At 41.0% G+C, this 18,985-nt stretch overlaps 1 protein-coding gene across 6 annotated transcripts in view; it reads right to left on the bottom strand.

Moving 5' to 3' along the window:
- Positions 1 to 18,985, bottom strand: part of PFKFB4 (6-phosphofructo-2-kinase/fructose-2,6-biphosphatase 4) — a 96,421-nt gene that overhangs the window by 34,573 nt on the left and 42,863 nt on the right. For 2 of the 6 annotated variants that reach the window (XM_089523816.1, XM_089523824.1), the window contains exons 1-4: positions 18,833 to 18,979; positions 2,868 to 2,984; positions 1,485 to 1,581; positions 1,002 to 1,068 (exon numbers count right to left, since the gene is read on the bottom strand). In XM_089523816.1, coding sequence (XP_089379942.1) covers positions 1,002 to 1,068; positions 1,485 to 1,581; positions 2,868 to 2,984; positions 18,833 to 18,935 — 384 coding nt within the window. In that variant the 5' untranslated portion in view covers positions 18,936 to 18,979. Of the gene's footprint in view, positions 1 to 821; positions 881 to 1,001; positions 1,069 to 1,484; positions 1,582 to 2,867; positions 2,985 to 13,223; positions 13,252 to 18,832; positions 18,980 to 18,985 lie in introns of those variants that run through there. The other 4 variants (XM_089523834.1, XM_089523853.1, XM_089523843.1 and 1 more) reach the window with 3 other exon arrangements.

Below are 18,985 nucleotides of genomic sequence, written 5' to 3'. Positions count from 1 at the left end.
TTGTCAGATCACGAACAGTCAAGAGTGTTGAATGTTATAGAAGAAAGTATCCCAGAGTTCTACAAACATACTAACTAGCACCTTTGTCCTGGAAAACCCTGTTGGGGATCCCCTGCCAGGGATCACAGATATGAGACTAGAGAACAAATCCCACAGACAAGATTCTTAATTAAGATTTGATTCATAGTTTGATTCATATATGAAGAGTGGGTTCAAGCTTTTAAAAATGCCATGATGTAGGTGGACTTGAATTAGTCATTTATGAACAATAAACAATGTTAAATATAAAATGTGGGAAGTTATTCTGATTTTGTTGCGTAGTAGGCCCCTCCACACGTTCCAGGACACAGACCCATTTCTTCCCTTGGGTAACACCAGCAAAGAGAAGCAGATCAGCTCATTTTCTGAAAGCTCTCTCTACAAAATCCAGCCAACAGAAAATAGAGGAATTGAATTAAAAGTTTAAAATACTGAAAACATAGCAATGCATAAAATGAATCAGTGAACTGGGGAAAAATCAGCTACATGAACAAGGCTCAAGGACAACTCCTTGATTATAATTTCTGTCTCTTTCTAAAGAAACTGCATTACCTGTGGAGTAACGCATCAAAGGGTATGTTTGTTTCATTCTCAAGGAAGAAAGTGATCAATAAAATAACAAAAACCTTTTGCTGAAAAACTTAACAGTATTGAAAGATGAGTAAAAAAAGTATTACAAACAAAAAATACTTGCAAAGGTATAGTATATGAAACGGGGTATGTTGTCCTTCTAACTATTAATTTTTCTCGTTCATTATAATTTGTAAGCCTATTATCCTAACCTGTATCTGGAACTCTGTAAACAGTCCCAAGTAGAGAGAGGATGGAAAGATTGTTCTGTGCTTCTCTGTGAACCAAGAAAGGCGTCTCAGTGAGTTAGTCACTGTAAAGCAATCCAACTCTTTGGAGGCAATTCATTTCCCTTTGGTTTAGAACTTTTTTCTTGAACAACAAATACTTACTGCCACATGCCCATTTTCTTCACCAAGATATCTACGAACATCATTCAGTGCTGCTAAGGCACACTGTCTTAAAAAAGAAGAGACAATATAACAATTATACTTCTGAAAATAATGCATTCTTAAATAAGCACCTGGCACTTCAAGCTTAAAGCCACAATACAAAGATCAGAAGTTAATTTCACTTGCCAAGTCACACATCTTACAAACACAGAAACAAACTAAATATCTTGCTTTAAATCACACTGCCAATACCGCAGCAGTAAGACAGGGATCAATATTACTTCTCCTGTACCAGGGGGCACAGGAATGGAGTTCTCAGGGTTTATCCATGCAATTCCTCTATGAGCCAGACATCAGACTTTCTCTTTATTTGACTGAAGGGATAACTAGCTGGTTACAGCTGCCTCTAATGCAAAGAACATGAAGATCTTTGAATCAAAACACCACCAGAAGGAATAAGAACAAGACATGTTACAAACTTACTTTCGGATTTTCAAGCCTTCTTCATTGTCTGGCAGGAAGAACTCAAAAGACTTGTACGTTTTTACCAAATCCCGACGATACTGACCAACGTTAAATTCTATGTGGAACATCAAGAAAGAACATCAACCTAGGTTCAGCCAACATTTCTTCTTGATATCATTGATTTTCTCCTACATTTAATGCATATATTTTAAAATGGCAGTGGTTAAAGTGCCATTAAAGATGACAAATGCAGAGCCAAATTCAATGCTTATAAAGCTCTATATAGCTCAGGATGATATTATCTGAGATTTTACACACTTTTCCTGTGTAATCCACCCCAGTCTTGATGCTCTTGGGTGGAGATCTCTGCTTCCTGTATCAAAGCTTCCAAATGCTTACTTGACTGTGATATAGAGGAGGGGCTCAGAACCTTGTGGAATGGGCTCCCCACAGAGATTAGGTGACTCCCAATATTGGGGTGTTTCTGTCATCACTTCAGGTCCTACATATTTGCCCAGAAATTTTCCTTATTATCAGCACTGCCAGTCAACCCTGGTTTTTAAATACAGTAATCACTTATTTGGGATAATAATGTGGTTAGGTTCCTTCAAGTCATTTCTGATTTAAAGTACCCCTATCATGGGGGTTTCTTTACAAGATTTGTTCAGATGTGGGTTTGTCTTTGCCTTTCTCTGAGACAGTGTGACTTGCTTAAGGTCAACCAGTGAGTTTCCATGGCTGAGTGGGGATTTGAATCCTGGTCTCCAGAGTCATAGTCCAGCACTCAAACCATTACATCACGCTGGTTCTTGGGAATAATACTACTGAAGCAGATTTGTCCTAAGAATCACAACTATGGAAATCCATAACTAACCACAGTTTGTCTTGTTTGGACAAAACAGGCAACAATTAATTTAACAAATGCAGGAACAGCTTCTAGAATCTCCATCCTGTCATTGTAAGAGGTGAGAGGAGGAGGAAAAATGTAAGCAAAAAGCTTGCTACAGCACATATACATCATGATCCATCGCGAGTTGATGTCCAAACCAGTTCATTCTAGAATTATCCCTTATGCAATAATTCAGTCTCCATCAGTTCCTTCAAAACTCACGTCATCTATGAAACTTTTGTTTCAGGTTCTTATTTCCAATGCCCTATTGCAACTACCGATAAGCCTGAGGCTAAACATAAATACAAGGAACTGAAACAACCTCCACTTCCTTCCCCCTTCTTTCTGCTTGAGCCAGAAAGTAATCTTTCCAAGGCAGAGATCCACCTTCTATACTTTGTAAAACACTATGCACATTCCTGGAACTGTAGAAATGTGCTGCTTTTCTTGTTAATGAGTTTAAGCACCACTTTCCTCCAGAGTTGTTTATGCTGAGAGAGAAAAGTTTTCACCTTTTGTAGGCACTCCAATCCAGTTTAAGTAGCGTGTCAACTTCTTTGAGATGTAAGTCTTTCCTCTTGCTGGGAGGCCAACCATGACAATGAGTGTAGGGCAGTTGGTCATACATACTGTGCAAAAAAAAAATTGAAGAAGAAAGTTTTGTGTTTGTGGCAAACAGACGTTCAAGATATAATTATTAATGTCTACAGAGTTCATCTGGGAAGCCTACAAGACATAAATACACTGCTATTCTCACTGCAGTTCCGTCAACACTACTTTGATATTTGCCCTAGGGCTGCGATGAACTCATGCCACAGCCCCAAAGGCGCCTCTTGCTATGGTCCCAAATGGAAAAAAAACAGTCCCTTTGGGGCTGGTTTAGAGCTGACTTAGCTGGCCCTGGCAAAGCCCCAGGGTGGCTTCCGGGTGCTCCAGGGGCATGCGTTGTGTAAACACGCCAGAAGCCACCCTCATTTGCTCATCTGTTTTGGGCCTTATTCATTCATTCGATTTATATCCCATGCTCCCTACAGGAACCAAGCCAGCCCAATGTGCATCAAAAGTGCCCAATGTACATCAAAACTGCCCAGTGCACATCAGAAGAATTCAATGCACATCAGGAATTCCCAATGCACATCAGAACACTCTTGCCAATGCCCAGATGCTCATTTGTACAATTCACTAACAGGATTTCTATGCAATTCTGCAACACAATTATGGATCCATGAAGTTGTGAAACGTAGATCATGAAAATTTAATCCTGATACCTCTCTGTCCAATGTTCCACAGAATGTAAGAACTGACAATCACTACAGAAAACCTAATTCTGTTGTTAGTATCTCTCTCTCTTCTACTAGGAAAAAGCCACCTTACTTCTTTAATAGTAGTTAAGTAGCCAGCCATAAACTAAGACAGCAAAGTTGCAGTGGTATTAATGCAAGATGTTGTGGCCACTGACATCATCCTATTATCATATATGTCTATGTAACATGTTTTAAATGTTCAAACTACACTACGTATTTATTTTATATGCCTTAAGGTCTAGGTTACAGTGACCATATCCTAGGATTTTCTTGGCAAGACTTATTCTGAAGAGCTCTGCCACTGTCTTTGTCTTAGAATAAAGCAGGGGTCGGGAACCTCCGTCCCGCGGGCCGGACCCGGCCCGCGGAGGCCTTTTGACTGCCCCCGGCTGCTGCCGCCGCCGCCGATCGTAGCTTTTCACCACTCTGGGCACCGCCATTTTTCCCCAAAATGGCGTCAAGGTCACGCGAGACTTCGCCGCCATTTTGGGTGAGCCCAGTCTCTTAGCCTCTATCTGTCTTCAGAGCCAGAGAAACCCCAATGGCACAGTATTTTAGATTGCCAAGGCAGCACGATGAAGGTTCCACTGTTCAAACTGAATAACAATCCACAATTTACAAAGAAGTCCAGCGCTTCTTATTGAGGAGCTTACAAAAGCCCCATTAAAATATAAATTAAAGCCCTTGACATTATTCCATGAAATGTCACATAATACATATAAATAAGTTCAAATCAAGTGCACTTGACATATCACGATGGAAATACCTTTGTATTAAATGAGAAAGCAAAAAAAAGAAAAAAAGATCAAGTTCTAAATTGCACACAGTAACCCTTCTAACCTGGAATTTATTTGTACAAATGAGCTAGTTTCTTACAGCTCATTAATCACATTTTGTTTCCAACTGTTGTGTCATTTAATCTGTTAATCAGTTGTGTGGGGTTTTTTTTAAGTGTTCAGTAATCAGGGCTCCTCCAGAAAGTGTGTGAAATGACAACCAAAGCTATCCTATTTATTGTCTCTTCACTCTCTTAATATTATTCTCATCAATGCCACACTATTGTCAGAAAAAGTGTTGGGAGTCTATGGGGCTGATTCACAAATTTCCTTCTCATAATCCACTGGAATGTCTTGAGGAATCGAGGGGAAAGCAGGAAAAAAATAGGTGTTAAAGCTATCCCACTTTTCCTTAGAAGAGGTTCGCTTGTTTGCTTTTAGCAGTTCTCTAAAAATAAAACCTGAACGTTGAACATACCATCTTGTGACAATGTTTCTTTCTTCACTTTTTGATTTTGATTTGATTTACAGCTGAAATTCTCAGTGCATCATGCACAAAGGCACTTCTGGACTTGTTGTTGTTGTTGTGTGCCTTCAAGTAATTTCTAACTTATGGCAAACCTATCACAGGGGTTTCTTGGCAAGTTTCTTTAGAGGGAGTTTACAACTGACATCGTCTGAGGCTGAAAGAGTGTGACCTGCCCAAGGTCACCCAGTGGTTTTCATGGCTGAGCAGGGATTTGAACCCTTTTCTCCAGATTCATAGTCCAATGTTCAAACCACTGCACCACTCTGGACTTTTACAAACCAAAACTCAAGAGATTTCTGGCTTATCAAGCATGAACCAGCATGCTGGTGCAGTCTGGCTGATTGTTCCCACTTGCAATGCGAGCTCTTACTGCAAGCTGGGGCAAGAAAACTACGTCTACCAGCATACTGCTCAAACGTAGAAAGACAGGACCCCCAAAGATCCCTGACTTACTATGATGCACAAACTCACTGGGAAAAGAGGAAGACCACACTTTGTGTAATGCTTCCATTTCAGTCTCAAGCAAACAATTAGGAAAGTGCCTGGATGTTGTGCAACTCTGCTGTTGTGTATATTAGTATGTTACACCAGACATGTATGCTGATGGAAAGAACAAAGAACAAAAAAATGCAAAACACATCATAATCTTAGATAAGTTTAGAGCCAATGTGTTAACTTTATTTTGTTCTCACTCTGCTCATCTACCTAGAAGTAAGTGTCATAGAGTAAAATGAAACTAATTCTCAGGTAAATGCAAATAAGAGGATGCAGCTTACGTTCCCTTTCCTCTTGTGCGTGCAAAGGAAGATCACATTGTAACAGGAATCTGAGAATGGCCTGCAAGGAACTTATCAATTGCATTCAAGAACTGTACAACTGTCTCCCCTGTACCACAGAAAGGTGAAGTAACAGAAGTCATAGCTGTAGGATTTTGAAGATTAGTTTACCATTATTGCATTGGAATCAGTTCCACAACACTACTTATTTACGTACACAAAAAACCCTGCAAACTAATATATGTCTAGGTGCTATTTAAATTAACTAAGAATAAAAAGACTTAAAAGCTTAGATAATCTTTTTAAAAGAAGGCGTCAATGAATATTACTTTCACAGTACCTTTAAAAAAGATTCTATGGATTCAGTCAGTAAAATATTGGTAACAAGAGCAAATGTTAGCACAAGCTTGTTCTGTTTAGAAACTTCCAATGACTTATCATTGCTGGAAAGGGAAAACTAATTTAAATGGGCCTCTATTTTGAGCCAGCAATGCAATTTTTTCTAGTCTAATGGTTCATACACATCTCTGCCATTAAAGATTGATACATTTGTGTCATCTGAAGCATACGACTACGTTGTTTTTAAAGCTGAACTTTATCCCTTCCCTGTTGTTGTTGTTGTTATTGTGTGCGTTCATGTCATTTCCGACTTATGATGACCAAAAAAGATAGCTCCTTGATGGTCCACTTAATATTTTCTGTAAAAGAATCAAAAATTCAGCTATAACTATCAAAGCAAGCTGTGTGCAGGCACAAGTGTGTATTCAACAAGCAACCTGGGATGGCTTTCTTTTTGCTTCTTTATGTCAGAAGGTGAAGCCTTTTTAATTCAGCAGGCTTTAGGAAGCTGATCATTACACAAGGGCTTGTTTTTAATATGCTGTACTGCTTTCATTCATAGAATCATAGAGTTCTTCCAGGTCTCATGGCCACCATCCCTCTGCTCAATTCTCAGCTAAAGCATCCCCAGCAGGTAGGTGCCCAGCCTCTTTCTGAAGACATCCAGATAAGGAGATCCTATAAGCAATTGGTTCCACTGCAGAACCACTGTCGCTGTCAAGTTTCTTTCAATATTCAAATGAAATCTACTCTTCCTTAACTAAAAACCATTAGACTGAGTTCTCCCCTCTGAGGCAGCAATGAACAAGCCTGCCCCTCCTCTTTGTGCAGTACTTGATGTATTTGAAGCGTATGATCATGTCACCCCTCAGCCTTCTCTTCACCAAGGTGAACATGTCCAGCTTTAAGTATTATTTGCTTTAATGTTTTAAAAGGCTTTGATTCTGTTAATACTTCAATATTACTTTAATCACTTTTACTTTAAAACTTTTTGTATATTTTAATCACGTGCATATTTATTTGTAGACTTTGAATTGAAGTCTGGAGAAAAGACAGGGGATATATAGTGAGAAATGGATAGATATGCAGTTGCTTCTGTCACTGTGGTGCCCAATGCAAGCCACTATTCATTTAAGAGTTACCTCCATTTGTGACTGTCAGAGCTGGAGCGCCAGAGACTTTGCAGTGTGCAGAGTTGTTTTGGATCATAGTTATGTGGGTAACTGTGCCAACAGCTCTAGAAAGGCATTCAGTTCTATTGTGCAAGGATTTAAGCAATCAGAAATTCACTGAGGATTACACAAAACACATATGACTAGGTAACAGGCAATCAGTTTGTCCCTAGAACAGAAGCTTATCACAAAAGGAAAGTGAAATGGGAAGAAAGGCATCACAAAAAAGTCTGTGTCTTTTTTTTCCAGTGAAGTATAATGTGTGTGTGTGTGTGTGTTGTGTGCCTTCAAGTCATTTGTAACTTATGGCGACCCTAAGGTAAACCTATCATGGAGTTTTCTTGGCAAGATCTGTTGAGAGGAAGTTTGCCATTGTCTTCCCCTGAGGCTGAAAGCATGGGACTGCCTAAGATCACCCAGTATGTTTCATGGCTGATCTGGAACCCTGGTCTCCAGAGTTGTAATCCAACACTGAAACAACTATGCCACACTGGATCTCTCTACCACTGCCTCAAAAGCAAGTGAACGTTTGGAACTGCCATGCCGTGGTATGTTCTACTTATTAACTAGATTATTACTTTCAACTAGATCATGTATCTGGAAAAATAAAGACTTCTGTACCAAGGATACCTTATGGCACAAACTGAAGCCATCAAAGTCAAAACTAAAGTGAAGTCCCAAACCAGTCAAATGGGTACATTTACTTTATCTTTATTTTATTATTTTAAACTTACAAGTAAACACTCTCCTAAACATCTATAACAAGAATTGTCTCTTGGTGATGAGCTAAGGAAACTGTTTATGAAGTTGGCTATGACATGGGATTGAGATATGGGTTGTGTGAAGTACAGTCAGCCCTCTGTATCCAGATTCTGCATCCATGGATGGCTTGAAATTATCATACACACACACTCACAAAAAGAAAAGAAAAAGAAACCTAAAAGCAAACTTTAATTTTGCCCATTTTATGTAAGGGACACCATTTTACTAAGCCATTGTATTTAATGGGACTTGAGCATCCACAGATTTTGGTATCCACAAGGAGAGGAGGGAGTCCTTGAACCAAACCCCAGTGGATGCCAAGGGTGCACTGTACAAATAAGCTTACTGAAACATATAAAGCAGTTAGGATGACTTTTGGACTTTGTACAGTATATGTCAAACATAACATAAGGAAATGAATTTCTTTAATAATTTGCATTTGTAATGGGAAAGGCAAGTCTCAATCCTAAATGTTGTGGATGGAAGTCAAACCTGACCCTTGGATTCATATTTAATCTTTTATTCCACAACTACACCCCATGCAGAATCTGTTAAAGCTAAGATATTTCCCATCCTCTAAATCCAATTTTTCGTCTCAGCTAGAGTAGACCCAATGAATCAATGGGATTTACATAAGTGTTGGTTTACCATTCAGCAACTTATTCAATAGACTACTGCAGTTGGATTCAGGCTACTCTTTACTTGACATCTGTTTTATCTCTTCTTTTTCTTCTATAGCACATATAGAAACAGATACAGTGGTCTCTTCTTATCTGTGAGCTTCTCATCCATGGATTTGAGCTTCCACGGATGGCAAGCCCCGTTGTTTGTAATGGAGATATGTGCCGCCATAGAAAACAACAAGACTTGAGGTCCTATGTTTTTTGTTATCTGTGGGGAGAGGGTCCAGAACAGATCCCCCACGAATAAGAAGGAATAACTGTACTTCTGAAATAAATGCATTTATCCAGGGGTGAATGCTTAACTGACAGTAGTTTTAGACAACTAATAAAAAAAACTCTCCATTATATTTTTATTCATTTATTTATTGCAGTGGTATGTATTGTTCCTTCAGCTACTTCATAACAGAACTAAGTACACACATCACCAATGTTCTTCAAACAAACAAACAAACAAGGTTATGGGTGATATAGGGACAGAATTGCTATCAGGTACATTGTGGTCCCTATTCATACTGACTGCCTCCCCTTACCCATATTTTTCACAACCTATGACAGAACTACAATATCAGGAACCTTGCTGGGAAAATGTACTAATCCAAATTAATCAGTTTTTTTACAAGTAAGAAGAAACAGTGCCCTAGAAGCATATCAAAGTTCAGAGTCCACTAGTAAGATACGAGGGGGGAGGGTTACAAAGGGAGAACATAAAGAGGCCATACAATAGCAACAAAACACAAAGTACTTTATACCTTCCTACATTTAAAAAGTTTCATCAGCTTCTTGGAATTTAAAAGCCAATTTTTCACTGCCACTGAACTTGTCCTATTCAATTGACTAGTCAGTAAATGACAAGGTCCTTGTTCACATCAGAGTAAAAACATGAAGTGAATTTTTTGTTGTTTCTTTTTCCAAAGAGTGCTTCTTTGTGAGCTGGGCAGTAGAGGACAGGAGTTAAAACAGCACAAAATTGAATGGCAAAACTAGCTGTAGTCAGCCTGAAGCAGTATATAAAGTTGTGTTACTCTGGAAACTCAGTATGCAAAGGGATCTTGCAGCACCTTTAAGACTAAGGGGAAAAAAGAAGCTGGTAGCATAAGCTTTATAGACTTGAACCTGCTTCCTCATGCATCTGAAGAAGTAGGCTCATCTATGAAAGCTCATGCTACCAGCTTCTTTATTTCAGTTAGTCTCAAAGGTGCTACAAATTCCCTCTACATACTGAAACAGTATATGTTCAACCAGTAAAAATCTCAATGGGAAAATACAAAACAATACCACTTTTTTCTTAGTGCTCATGGTATGTTATATCAGTAGGTACTTATACTGCAGACTGTAGTAGCTAGATTAGCTGAGGTGAGAAAGAACAGTGCTAGGCCCAGGGGCTATGTTTAAAAAGATCATAGAACATAATTAACTTAATTTTCCTAAGGAGATTCATCCTTATGTTCAATTCAGCCCAGTAAAAAAACTACAAAACAAAATGGCATGTTCATACATAGCTCTTAAACTATGAAGCAACCCCCTATAAATAATTCACATGGAGGATATACATTTCTTCACTCCTTATCTTGTTTTGACCAGGCATCAAATGGACTAATCGTTGTGTTGATTGCCAACTCTGGGAAATCATTTATGGACCAGTTTTTAATAATCTCTTTGATTTAGCTATCTTGTAATATGTTACAAGCATAGCAAACTTTCTTCATCCTTGTTATTCTGTATCGTCTATCCAAGTCAAGGATAAACCTCTGACCGTTTTTCCATACCTTGTCTCAAATCACATTAATCTAAAATGCTAGACAAAGGGCATTTTAGTTCTAAGGAATATTAAAGAAAGAGTTCCAGAAAGCTACTTCAACAGCATTATCTGCACAGATCCTGTTGGAATAATACCAAATTGAGATCTAACTGAAGTACAATTGATGTTTTCAACTCCATATTCAGGCACAGAGATCACATGAAACTGCACAGATCTTAAAACTTGGAAGATTAAAAACAAAAACAGCTTTAGTCTCAGCCAATTATAGACTTGCCAAGTTGCACTCAGTTTCATCTTAGTGCAAAATATCTCCAGATGAGATTATGGTAATACAGAATGGATAAGAAATTGTTCATCAACTCTCCAACTTTGTCACAAACAGATTTCATTCCTAATAGCTACACCAATGTCAGTCTTGAATGGGAATGAATGCTCCCATAATTTCAATGTCACTAAGTTTTTTATAGCAAACAAGTTACAAGAGGCAGAAGGAAGTAAGAAAATTAAGAATAATGGCAATTCTTTACTCAAATTATAGGGGGAGGGGGAGAAACCATTAAGAGCTATCCCACTACACCAATGGTACAATTTAATGCTGTTATTCTGAATTTTATGCTGCTGTTGTGCACTATTTTGCTATCCCTTTCTTATATCTGTTAAGAATATTCAGCTATCCCACTGCAAAAATATGGTTAAGAGTTTGGTTGTTGGTAATTTCAAACTGTTATATAAACTAGACCTGTTATTTCACTGTATCAGTGCTACAATATATGTGATCACTGACTGACCATGGCTTCTGCCAGCTTGATCTAAACAAGTGGGGGTTCTTGCTGTACTAAATGAAGTGTGGGTTCTTGCCTCTTTGGGTTTTACTGGTTGTTGTCATCTCCAATGCAACTTGTTCTGCATTTTTAGTGGGCATGTTTGTAGCAATTGTGCATATAAGGAAGCTTCCACCTGACTGTATTTAAAACTTTTGGGAGCCCTTGAAACTGGCCTATATTGTCACCTTGGCCCCTTGTCACATTGAACCATTGTTCTGTCTAACAGGGATGGCCTACAGCTTCCATTCCCCTTTTCCCTCTGGCATAGTTGTGAAGAGCAGACTGGAAAGTTTTCCCATTTGAATATGTCCACACTCTAATAAAGGGGTGCCCAACTTGGAAGGAGGCAGGGGCCGAAATTAAGGTCGGCTGGGTTGTTCGGGCCACCAATAGGTTTAGGACAGTGAAATGTAGGACTTTCAACAACATGGAGGACACAATCAAATAAAAGCTGGAAGCATATAAATGTAAATCCATACTTCTTAGCCATGCTAAAAATGGAGGACAATGTGGAAACCCTCCTCCTGGACAGGAAGGCCGAGAGGGGGACATGTCCAGGAAAAGGAGGGGAAGCCTGGTCACCTCAATAAGGGGCAGGCATCCCCTTCCTCCCTCCCCCCTCCCTGTCTTGCTTCTTCCCTCCTTTCTTTAGTTCCCTGCTTCATTCCTCCATCTCTCCTTTCTTTATTTCCTTCTTTCCTTGCATCTCTCTTTCTTTCCTTAATCCTTCCCTTCCTCCCTCCCTCCCTTCTTTCTTTCCTTCCTTCCTCCTTTCTTCCTTTCTGCTCCCTCCCTCCCTCCCATCTTTCTTTCCTGCTTCACTTCTTCACTTCTTTGATTCTTTCTTTCCTCCCTCCTTTCTTTCTGCCTGGGCAATGGGGTGAGAGGAGTTGTAGGCCTGCACCGAGCAAAAGCTCTCCTGGGAAGGAATGGCAAACTCTGGGCAAAGAGTCCATTGCTCCCATCCTCCAAAGCCCCCTGCAATCGGGGAGGACTCTGGGAGCCGGGACATCCTCCTCCTGCTGACTGTTTGACCCCGGGCCTCCAGAAATCCTTTGGGGGCCCGCATCCGGCCCCCAGGCCGCATGTTGGGCACCCCTGCTCTAATATAATCTTAATTGTTGTTTTTTAATTTGTTCATGTTCATGGACATTAATGGATGGGTCAAAGTTGGCTTCTTCCAGGCAAACCATAGTTAAAATTACGCATGGTTTTTCAGATGTGGACCAATCAGTGAGCATAAAATTTGAAAACAGAACTGGAAGCTTTCAAACACCTTCTTGTGGTTGCACTAGACTAGGAGAGACAAGGGAGAAGTGTACAATCCTAGGGCTTGCTGTGGTTTATTCTCATAATGCTGCTGAAATTCAGTGGAGTCCAAACTCAAACTTTATATGACAAACTTTATATGTCTGCTGTAACCATTGGTGTTATCAAACAGTGTTTCCTACAGTAAACATGTAAAATATAGATGTCAGGCTGCACTGTGCCTGTATACTGATAGGCAAGTGATGGGCCAAAATAACATATATGCATGCACGCACGCACACACACTTTTAGAAATGAGGGTTCCTACATGTACAGCATCCACTTTTTCATATATATTTTCTCATGTTTGCTATGTGAAACTTTACTGTAAGATTAGGGTACATACAGCAGGTATATTTGCTATGTAAAGTATGGCAGTGCGCCAAGGTCTTAAACATGTAAACACTGCAATTCAACGCTTTTACATTCTGTTCTAACCTATAAAATGAGTAAGACTATTCTGAATGTTCAGTCTAATGTTAAAAAATATTCAGTCTTAGCTAAATTTAGTTCGACTTAGAACAAGAAATTTTTTATTTTAGTAGCTATGAGGCAGATGTTAACAACTAAACATTGTTGATATGCAAAGCATAGATAGGAGGGCAGAAGGGCCTTTAAAGCAATTCCTTTTCTTACCTCTTTGACCTTTGTTCACCATCTGTTATCAGATCCTCTATGTGGCTGTTCTGGCACAATTTATTTGTTGAAACAGTTGCTCTTTTGTGCATACTACATGACATGGAGCTCCACTTGCTCAACACCATGCAATTGTATAATAGACTTCTACGCAACATGATAAAGGAACAAATTGACAAGACAAAATTAATGCCCAGTAACCATCTACTACAGCAAAAACAAAATGACAGAACGCCCCTAATAGTCATCTACACTCCGCAGCTGAGACCACTCAAACCCATCACCAATGAGCTACAACCAGTTCTGAAGAATAACACAGACCTCTCACAATTTCTGGAAGGCAGGCCTTTATTGGCCCACAGATAGCCTCCAAATCTTAACATGGATGGTAATACAAAGACAAGACTAGGGGAAAACTGCTACATTGAATTATATTCAAAAATCCCAATCCATTAGCAGAGGTATGAACAAAATATTGAAAACCCCAAGGGGTAATATGCTGAAACTATGTTCAAACTTGGGAGAGAATGTAGGACAGGGGGGGAAATGAATTAATGCTTTCAGTAAAAATTTCTGGCAAAAAAAAAAAAAAAAGAATTACTAGAGTGAACAAATGTCTTTATGATCCTGAAGTGGCAGTAATCTCTAAGTGAAGTATGAAGTATAGCCTTTTGACACTATACATTCACATGGCTGCACACACTATGCTTCACCCTATGTTGGGCTCTCCTGCCCACACTAGCTATTAGACAAGAGAGGTGTCTTACTACTAACAGAGGAGGATTCTAGGGACAAGGTCCTCATCTCTTCCAATGTTTCCAATTGCTCACTTCAATACCAACCAAAAGCTGAGAGCTGTTGCCCAGATATCTACTCTCCCACAAAAACAGGAGAGCCATAGGTCTAAGAACACTGAAATCCTAGAAGACTAGATCACTCTGCACTACAAGGCATGGCAACTGACACTCCTGTTTGCCCTCATGGCATAATGACAACATCCCTTTCAAGCAGCAGCTGCCTCAAACAGCTTCATTCAGTGTTAGTCAGTTTAGACCCAAATGACAATGAAACTGGAAGCCAGATACCAAGCAGTAACATCTAGTTCTTCACCAGAGCAGAAGCAATCGTCTGCCACAAGGCTCAGCTACAGCAATACCTGTTATCTTAGATCTCTATCTGCTTCTCCACCTCCTCCTACTTATTTACATACTGTTGAGAAAACAACAACAACATGTAAGACCAGCACCTTCCACTCTGGGACTCATTCCAGGCCACTTCCTCTACTTTCCTCTAGAATTATTCCAGGCACACACACACACACAACTTCTGCCCTCAATTTCTTCAGCACTCCACCAGAGATCAGCCTATAAAACAGATACTTGAAAGCCATTTATCCAGAAAAATTACCCACAAACACACACTTTTTTCAGCAGGGGCTTCTACATATACTGGGAACACCTTTATCATCTAAGTAAAATTCTTACAAAGTTATCCTATGCACATCTATACAAAACTAAGTCCCAGTTAAATCAGTGAGAGTTACCTCTGAGTGTGCACGCATGTGTGTGCATGTGCGGTTTCAAGTCTTTTGTTGACTTATGGTGTCATTACTTTCGTAAGGTTTTCTTCAGCAAGGAATACTTAATAATGGTTTTGCCAGTTCCTTCCTGAAATATAGCCTACAGCACTTGGGATCCATTCGCTGTCTCCCATCCAAGAAGAGAGCCAGCAAAATGTGGTAGTTTGAGCACTAGACTATGACTCTGGAGATCAGAGTTTGATTCGCTGCTTGGCCATGGCAACTCACCTTGAGAATCAAACACTCTCAGCCCCAGAAAATCACATGACAGTGTTGCTTTAGGGTTACCATAAGTCAGAAACGACTGGAAGGCAAAGAACAGCAACTCCTCCTATCCAAGTACTAACCTGGGCTGACCCTGCTTAGCTTCCAAGATCAACTGAGATCTCGTGCCTTTCAGGTATTTAGCACAGGAGAGCTAAAACCAACCACGGAAGTCTTACCTATCCTGCCAGGTAGGTCCTTTCATATTGAGAATTTTCTGAACCATCTCAATTGATTAATTGGCTGAAATTCAGTAGCTGAAGGTTTTTCCATTACTCTAACAGTCATAATTCATCTGTCAGCAAAATTAGTCAAAACAAACAAAGGCTTCCCTGGTCTAATTATAATACAAATATTAAAGTAATAGTAATATGCCTGAAGGCAAGGACCTTGCCATCTCAAAATCTAAGTGTCTTGTCTTTGCATATTCCCTCCATTTTCCCCCTTAATATTGGCACCAAAATTTCTATCACTAGAAAGAAAGAAAAATGTAAGAGACAGTAAGGATTATTATGATGACACCATACTTCTAGCAGAAAACATCATAGGACTTTATTACACTATCAAAAAAGAAGGGAGTATAGCAATAATGCTATGATTTTCACATGACGTCTTGCAACATCGCAATTATTCTGCAATTATCCTGTGAATCAAGAGGCATTCTAGTGCTGCTTTTTATTCACAGGAAAATCCCATGAATAAAAAGCAGCACTAGAATGCCTCTTTATTCATAGGATAATTGTGCAATAATTGCAACGTCATGAGATGTTGTGTGATAATCACAGCATTATTGCATGATGTTCACGGGAGCATCTTTATGCTCAACATAAAGAAAACAAAGATTAATGGCCACAGAGAATCTACACAAATCCTACCAAGACAACAAGGAAATCAAAATAGTTGAAGAGTTCCTATACCTTGGATCATACACTGATCAGAATGGAGATTGCAAACAAGAAATCAGAAGACTAGGAATGGGAAGGGTAACCATGAAGGAACTCGACAAGAGCCTAAAGAGTAAAGATATACACCTGAGCACTTAAGTTAGAATTGTCCAAGCAATTGTATTCCCCACACCATGTACAGATGTGAGAGCTGGACAGTGAAGAAAGTGCATAAAAAGAAAACTCATTTGGGATGTGGTGTTAGAGAAGAGTGCTTAGAATACCATGGACAACACAAAGAGACAAACAAATGGATCCTAGAAGAGATCAAGATGAAAATTTCCCTGGAAGCCAGGACGACTAAACTGAGGCTGACCTACTTTGGCCACATCATGAGAGGACATGGCTCATTAGAAAAGACAATAATGCTGGGAAAGGTAAAGTAGAGAGAGCGGGAAACCACAGGCCAGGTGGATGGACTCAGTCAGAGAGGTCACAGGCCTCAATCTACAAAGCCTAAGCAGAGCAACAGAGGCTAAGAGGTCTTGGAGATGTCTCACCCACAGGGTCAGCATGTGTTGGGGCCGACTTGAAGGCAGTTAACCATGACAAAATTAGAGGGCATGCTTATTAAATCTGCAGATGAAACCAAATTAGGGGGTATAGCTAATGCCCCAGAGGAGAGGAACAAAATTCAAATTAACCTTAGTAGATTAGAAAGCTGGGCCAAAACTAGTGAACTTCAACAGTGAAAAATGTAAGGTACTGCACTTAGGCAAAAAGAATTAAATGCACAGATACATGATGGGGAGGGGGGTCGCTTAACAAGACGACATGTGAAAGGGATCCATACAATCCGCCCCGCACACTCAGGTCAGGGGGGAAAAATCTTTTGAGCGTTCCCAAGACAAGATTTGTACTAACGGCGCAAAGGGCATTCTCTGTGGCAGCCCCGCAATCTTGGAACGCTCTCCCTGAGGAGCTCCGCTTAGCCCCCTCCCTGGAGTCGTTCAAGAAGAACCTGAAGACTCATTTATTTTGTCAAGCCTTCCCTCACATGTCCTGACTGCTTTTCCCCTATGTACTGTGTGTTGTATTGTATTGGAATTTTTAGATTGATTAGTAATTTTTAATTGATTCTATGTGGATTTTAATGATGTATAGTTACGCTGGTTTTATTTGGGGTATTTTTCATTGTGAAGTTGTTTTCTTTTAATCTGTATTGTATTGCATTTGTATTGCCTGTAAACCACCGTGATCGTGGGAACGGCGGTATAGAAATAAAATTTCAATCAATCAATCAATCTAGGAGTCTTAGTAGACCACAAGTTGAACATGAGTCAGCAGTGTGATGCGGCAGCTAAAAAAAGCCAATATGATTCTAGGTTAAGAGGTGATACAATAGCCCTGTTTAAATCTATGAAGGGATGTCATATTGAGGAGGGAGCAAGCTTGTTTTGTGCTGTTCCAGAGACTAGGACCTGGGACAATGGATGCAAACTACAGGAAATGAGATTCCACCTCAACATTAAGAGGAACTTCCTGACAGTAAGGGCTGTTTGACAGTGGAACACACTCCTTCCTCGGAGTGTAGTGGAGTCTCCTTCCTTGGAGGTCTTTAAACAGAGGCTGGATGGCCATCTCTCAGGGGCATTTGGATTCTGTGTTCCTGCGTGGCAGAATGGGGTTGGACTGGATGGCCCTTGTGGTCTCTTCCAACTCTAGGATTTTAGGATTCTATAACAGTCAGGATTTAGAGGGATAACTGAAAGTGCAGGCAAAGGGCATGGGCCTGTCAGTGGGGCTGATGAGGGAAGCCTGGAGGCACCCTCAGTACTTCCTAAGTTCTCTTGACTGCTTTCCCTCAGGGAAGGTAACAAATAAAAGGATGGTAATAAGGACCACCCAGACATTTACAAACAGCCATTAAAGGCACACCTGGGCATTTTTTCCTCTCTGCCACCCATCCCCACCCCCTCCACGCTGGCTGGTTCCCTGGGCCAACAACTCTGAGGGAGCCTCCTGAGGGCACCAGGTCGTTCCTCTGGAGCAAGTCCATGACAGGCAGGGAGGTGGCAGCCAGGAGGGAAGCCTCGCCCTCCTTCCCCCAGAGGACCCTCCTGGAGGGCTGCCCACAGGCCTCCTTCCCCCGAGGCCTTCTCCATCCACCCGGGAGAGGCAGGGAAATATAAATACACGATTATTATTATGATGATGACTATTCTCCAAGCCCTTCCCCCCCCCCACGAGTGACCAGGCGCCCTCCTTTCCCCGGACACCTCCTCCACTCCCTCTTTCCGTCCGGGAGGGATCCCCAAATGTCCTCCATGACTAAGTAGCAGGGGTTGCTATTTCTAAAATCTGTATCCACACTGGAGCGATAGCCCGGTTTGGCACCGCTTTGACTCTTTGTCTGGCTCAAGGCTGCTATGGAATTCTGGGAGTTGGAGCTCCGCTCTGGTCCCCATAACAAACTCCAACTCCCAGAATTCCATAGCAGCCTTGAGCCAGACAAAGAGTCAAAGCGGGTTATTTCTCCAGTATGGATGCAGCCATTATATCTGTGAGCCGCCTGGGGTCCCTTTCGGGGAGAAAGGCGGGACAGAAACCAAATAAATAAAAATGGAAGACAGTGAAGAGGGAAGAAAGCAACGGAGAGAGAGAGAGAGAGAGATCGATATAGCTATAGATATGAAGGACTGCTAGACCTGCAAAGCCCCGCTCCTTTGCTCCTGCTGGGAAGGGAGAGGAGGGCCTTTGGGGACGCCTCCTCCTCCTCCTCCTGCCGGGCCGAGGGCTGAGAGGGATGATGGAGGACGCGTCCGGGAAAAGGAGGACCCCCTGGCCTCCTCCTCCTCCTCCTCCTCCCTCCTGGGGCTCACCTCCGCGCTGGGCGCTGTGTTTGGCCGGGAGCCCGTTGTTGTAAGGCACCCAGATCTTCTGCAGCGGGTTCTGGGTGAGCTCCCGCGCCGGAGACGAAGCCATGCTGCGCCCGCCGACCCCAGAGGAAGCCAGGAGAGAGAGAGAGAGAGAGA

Source organism: Sceloporus occidentalis, unplaced genomic scaffold (genome assembly GCF_023333645.1).
Source record: "Sceloporus occidentalis isolate IW3139 unplaced genomic scaffold, rSceOcc1.0.p SCAF_1, whole genome shotgun sequence".
Taxonomy (NCBI): Eukaryota; Metazoa; Chordata; class Lepidosauria; order Squamata; family Phrynosomatidae; genus Sceloporus; species Sceloporus occidentalis.
This window is presented reverse-complemented; position numbering and strand designations above follow the sequence as displayed.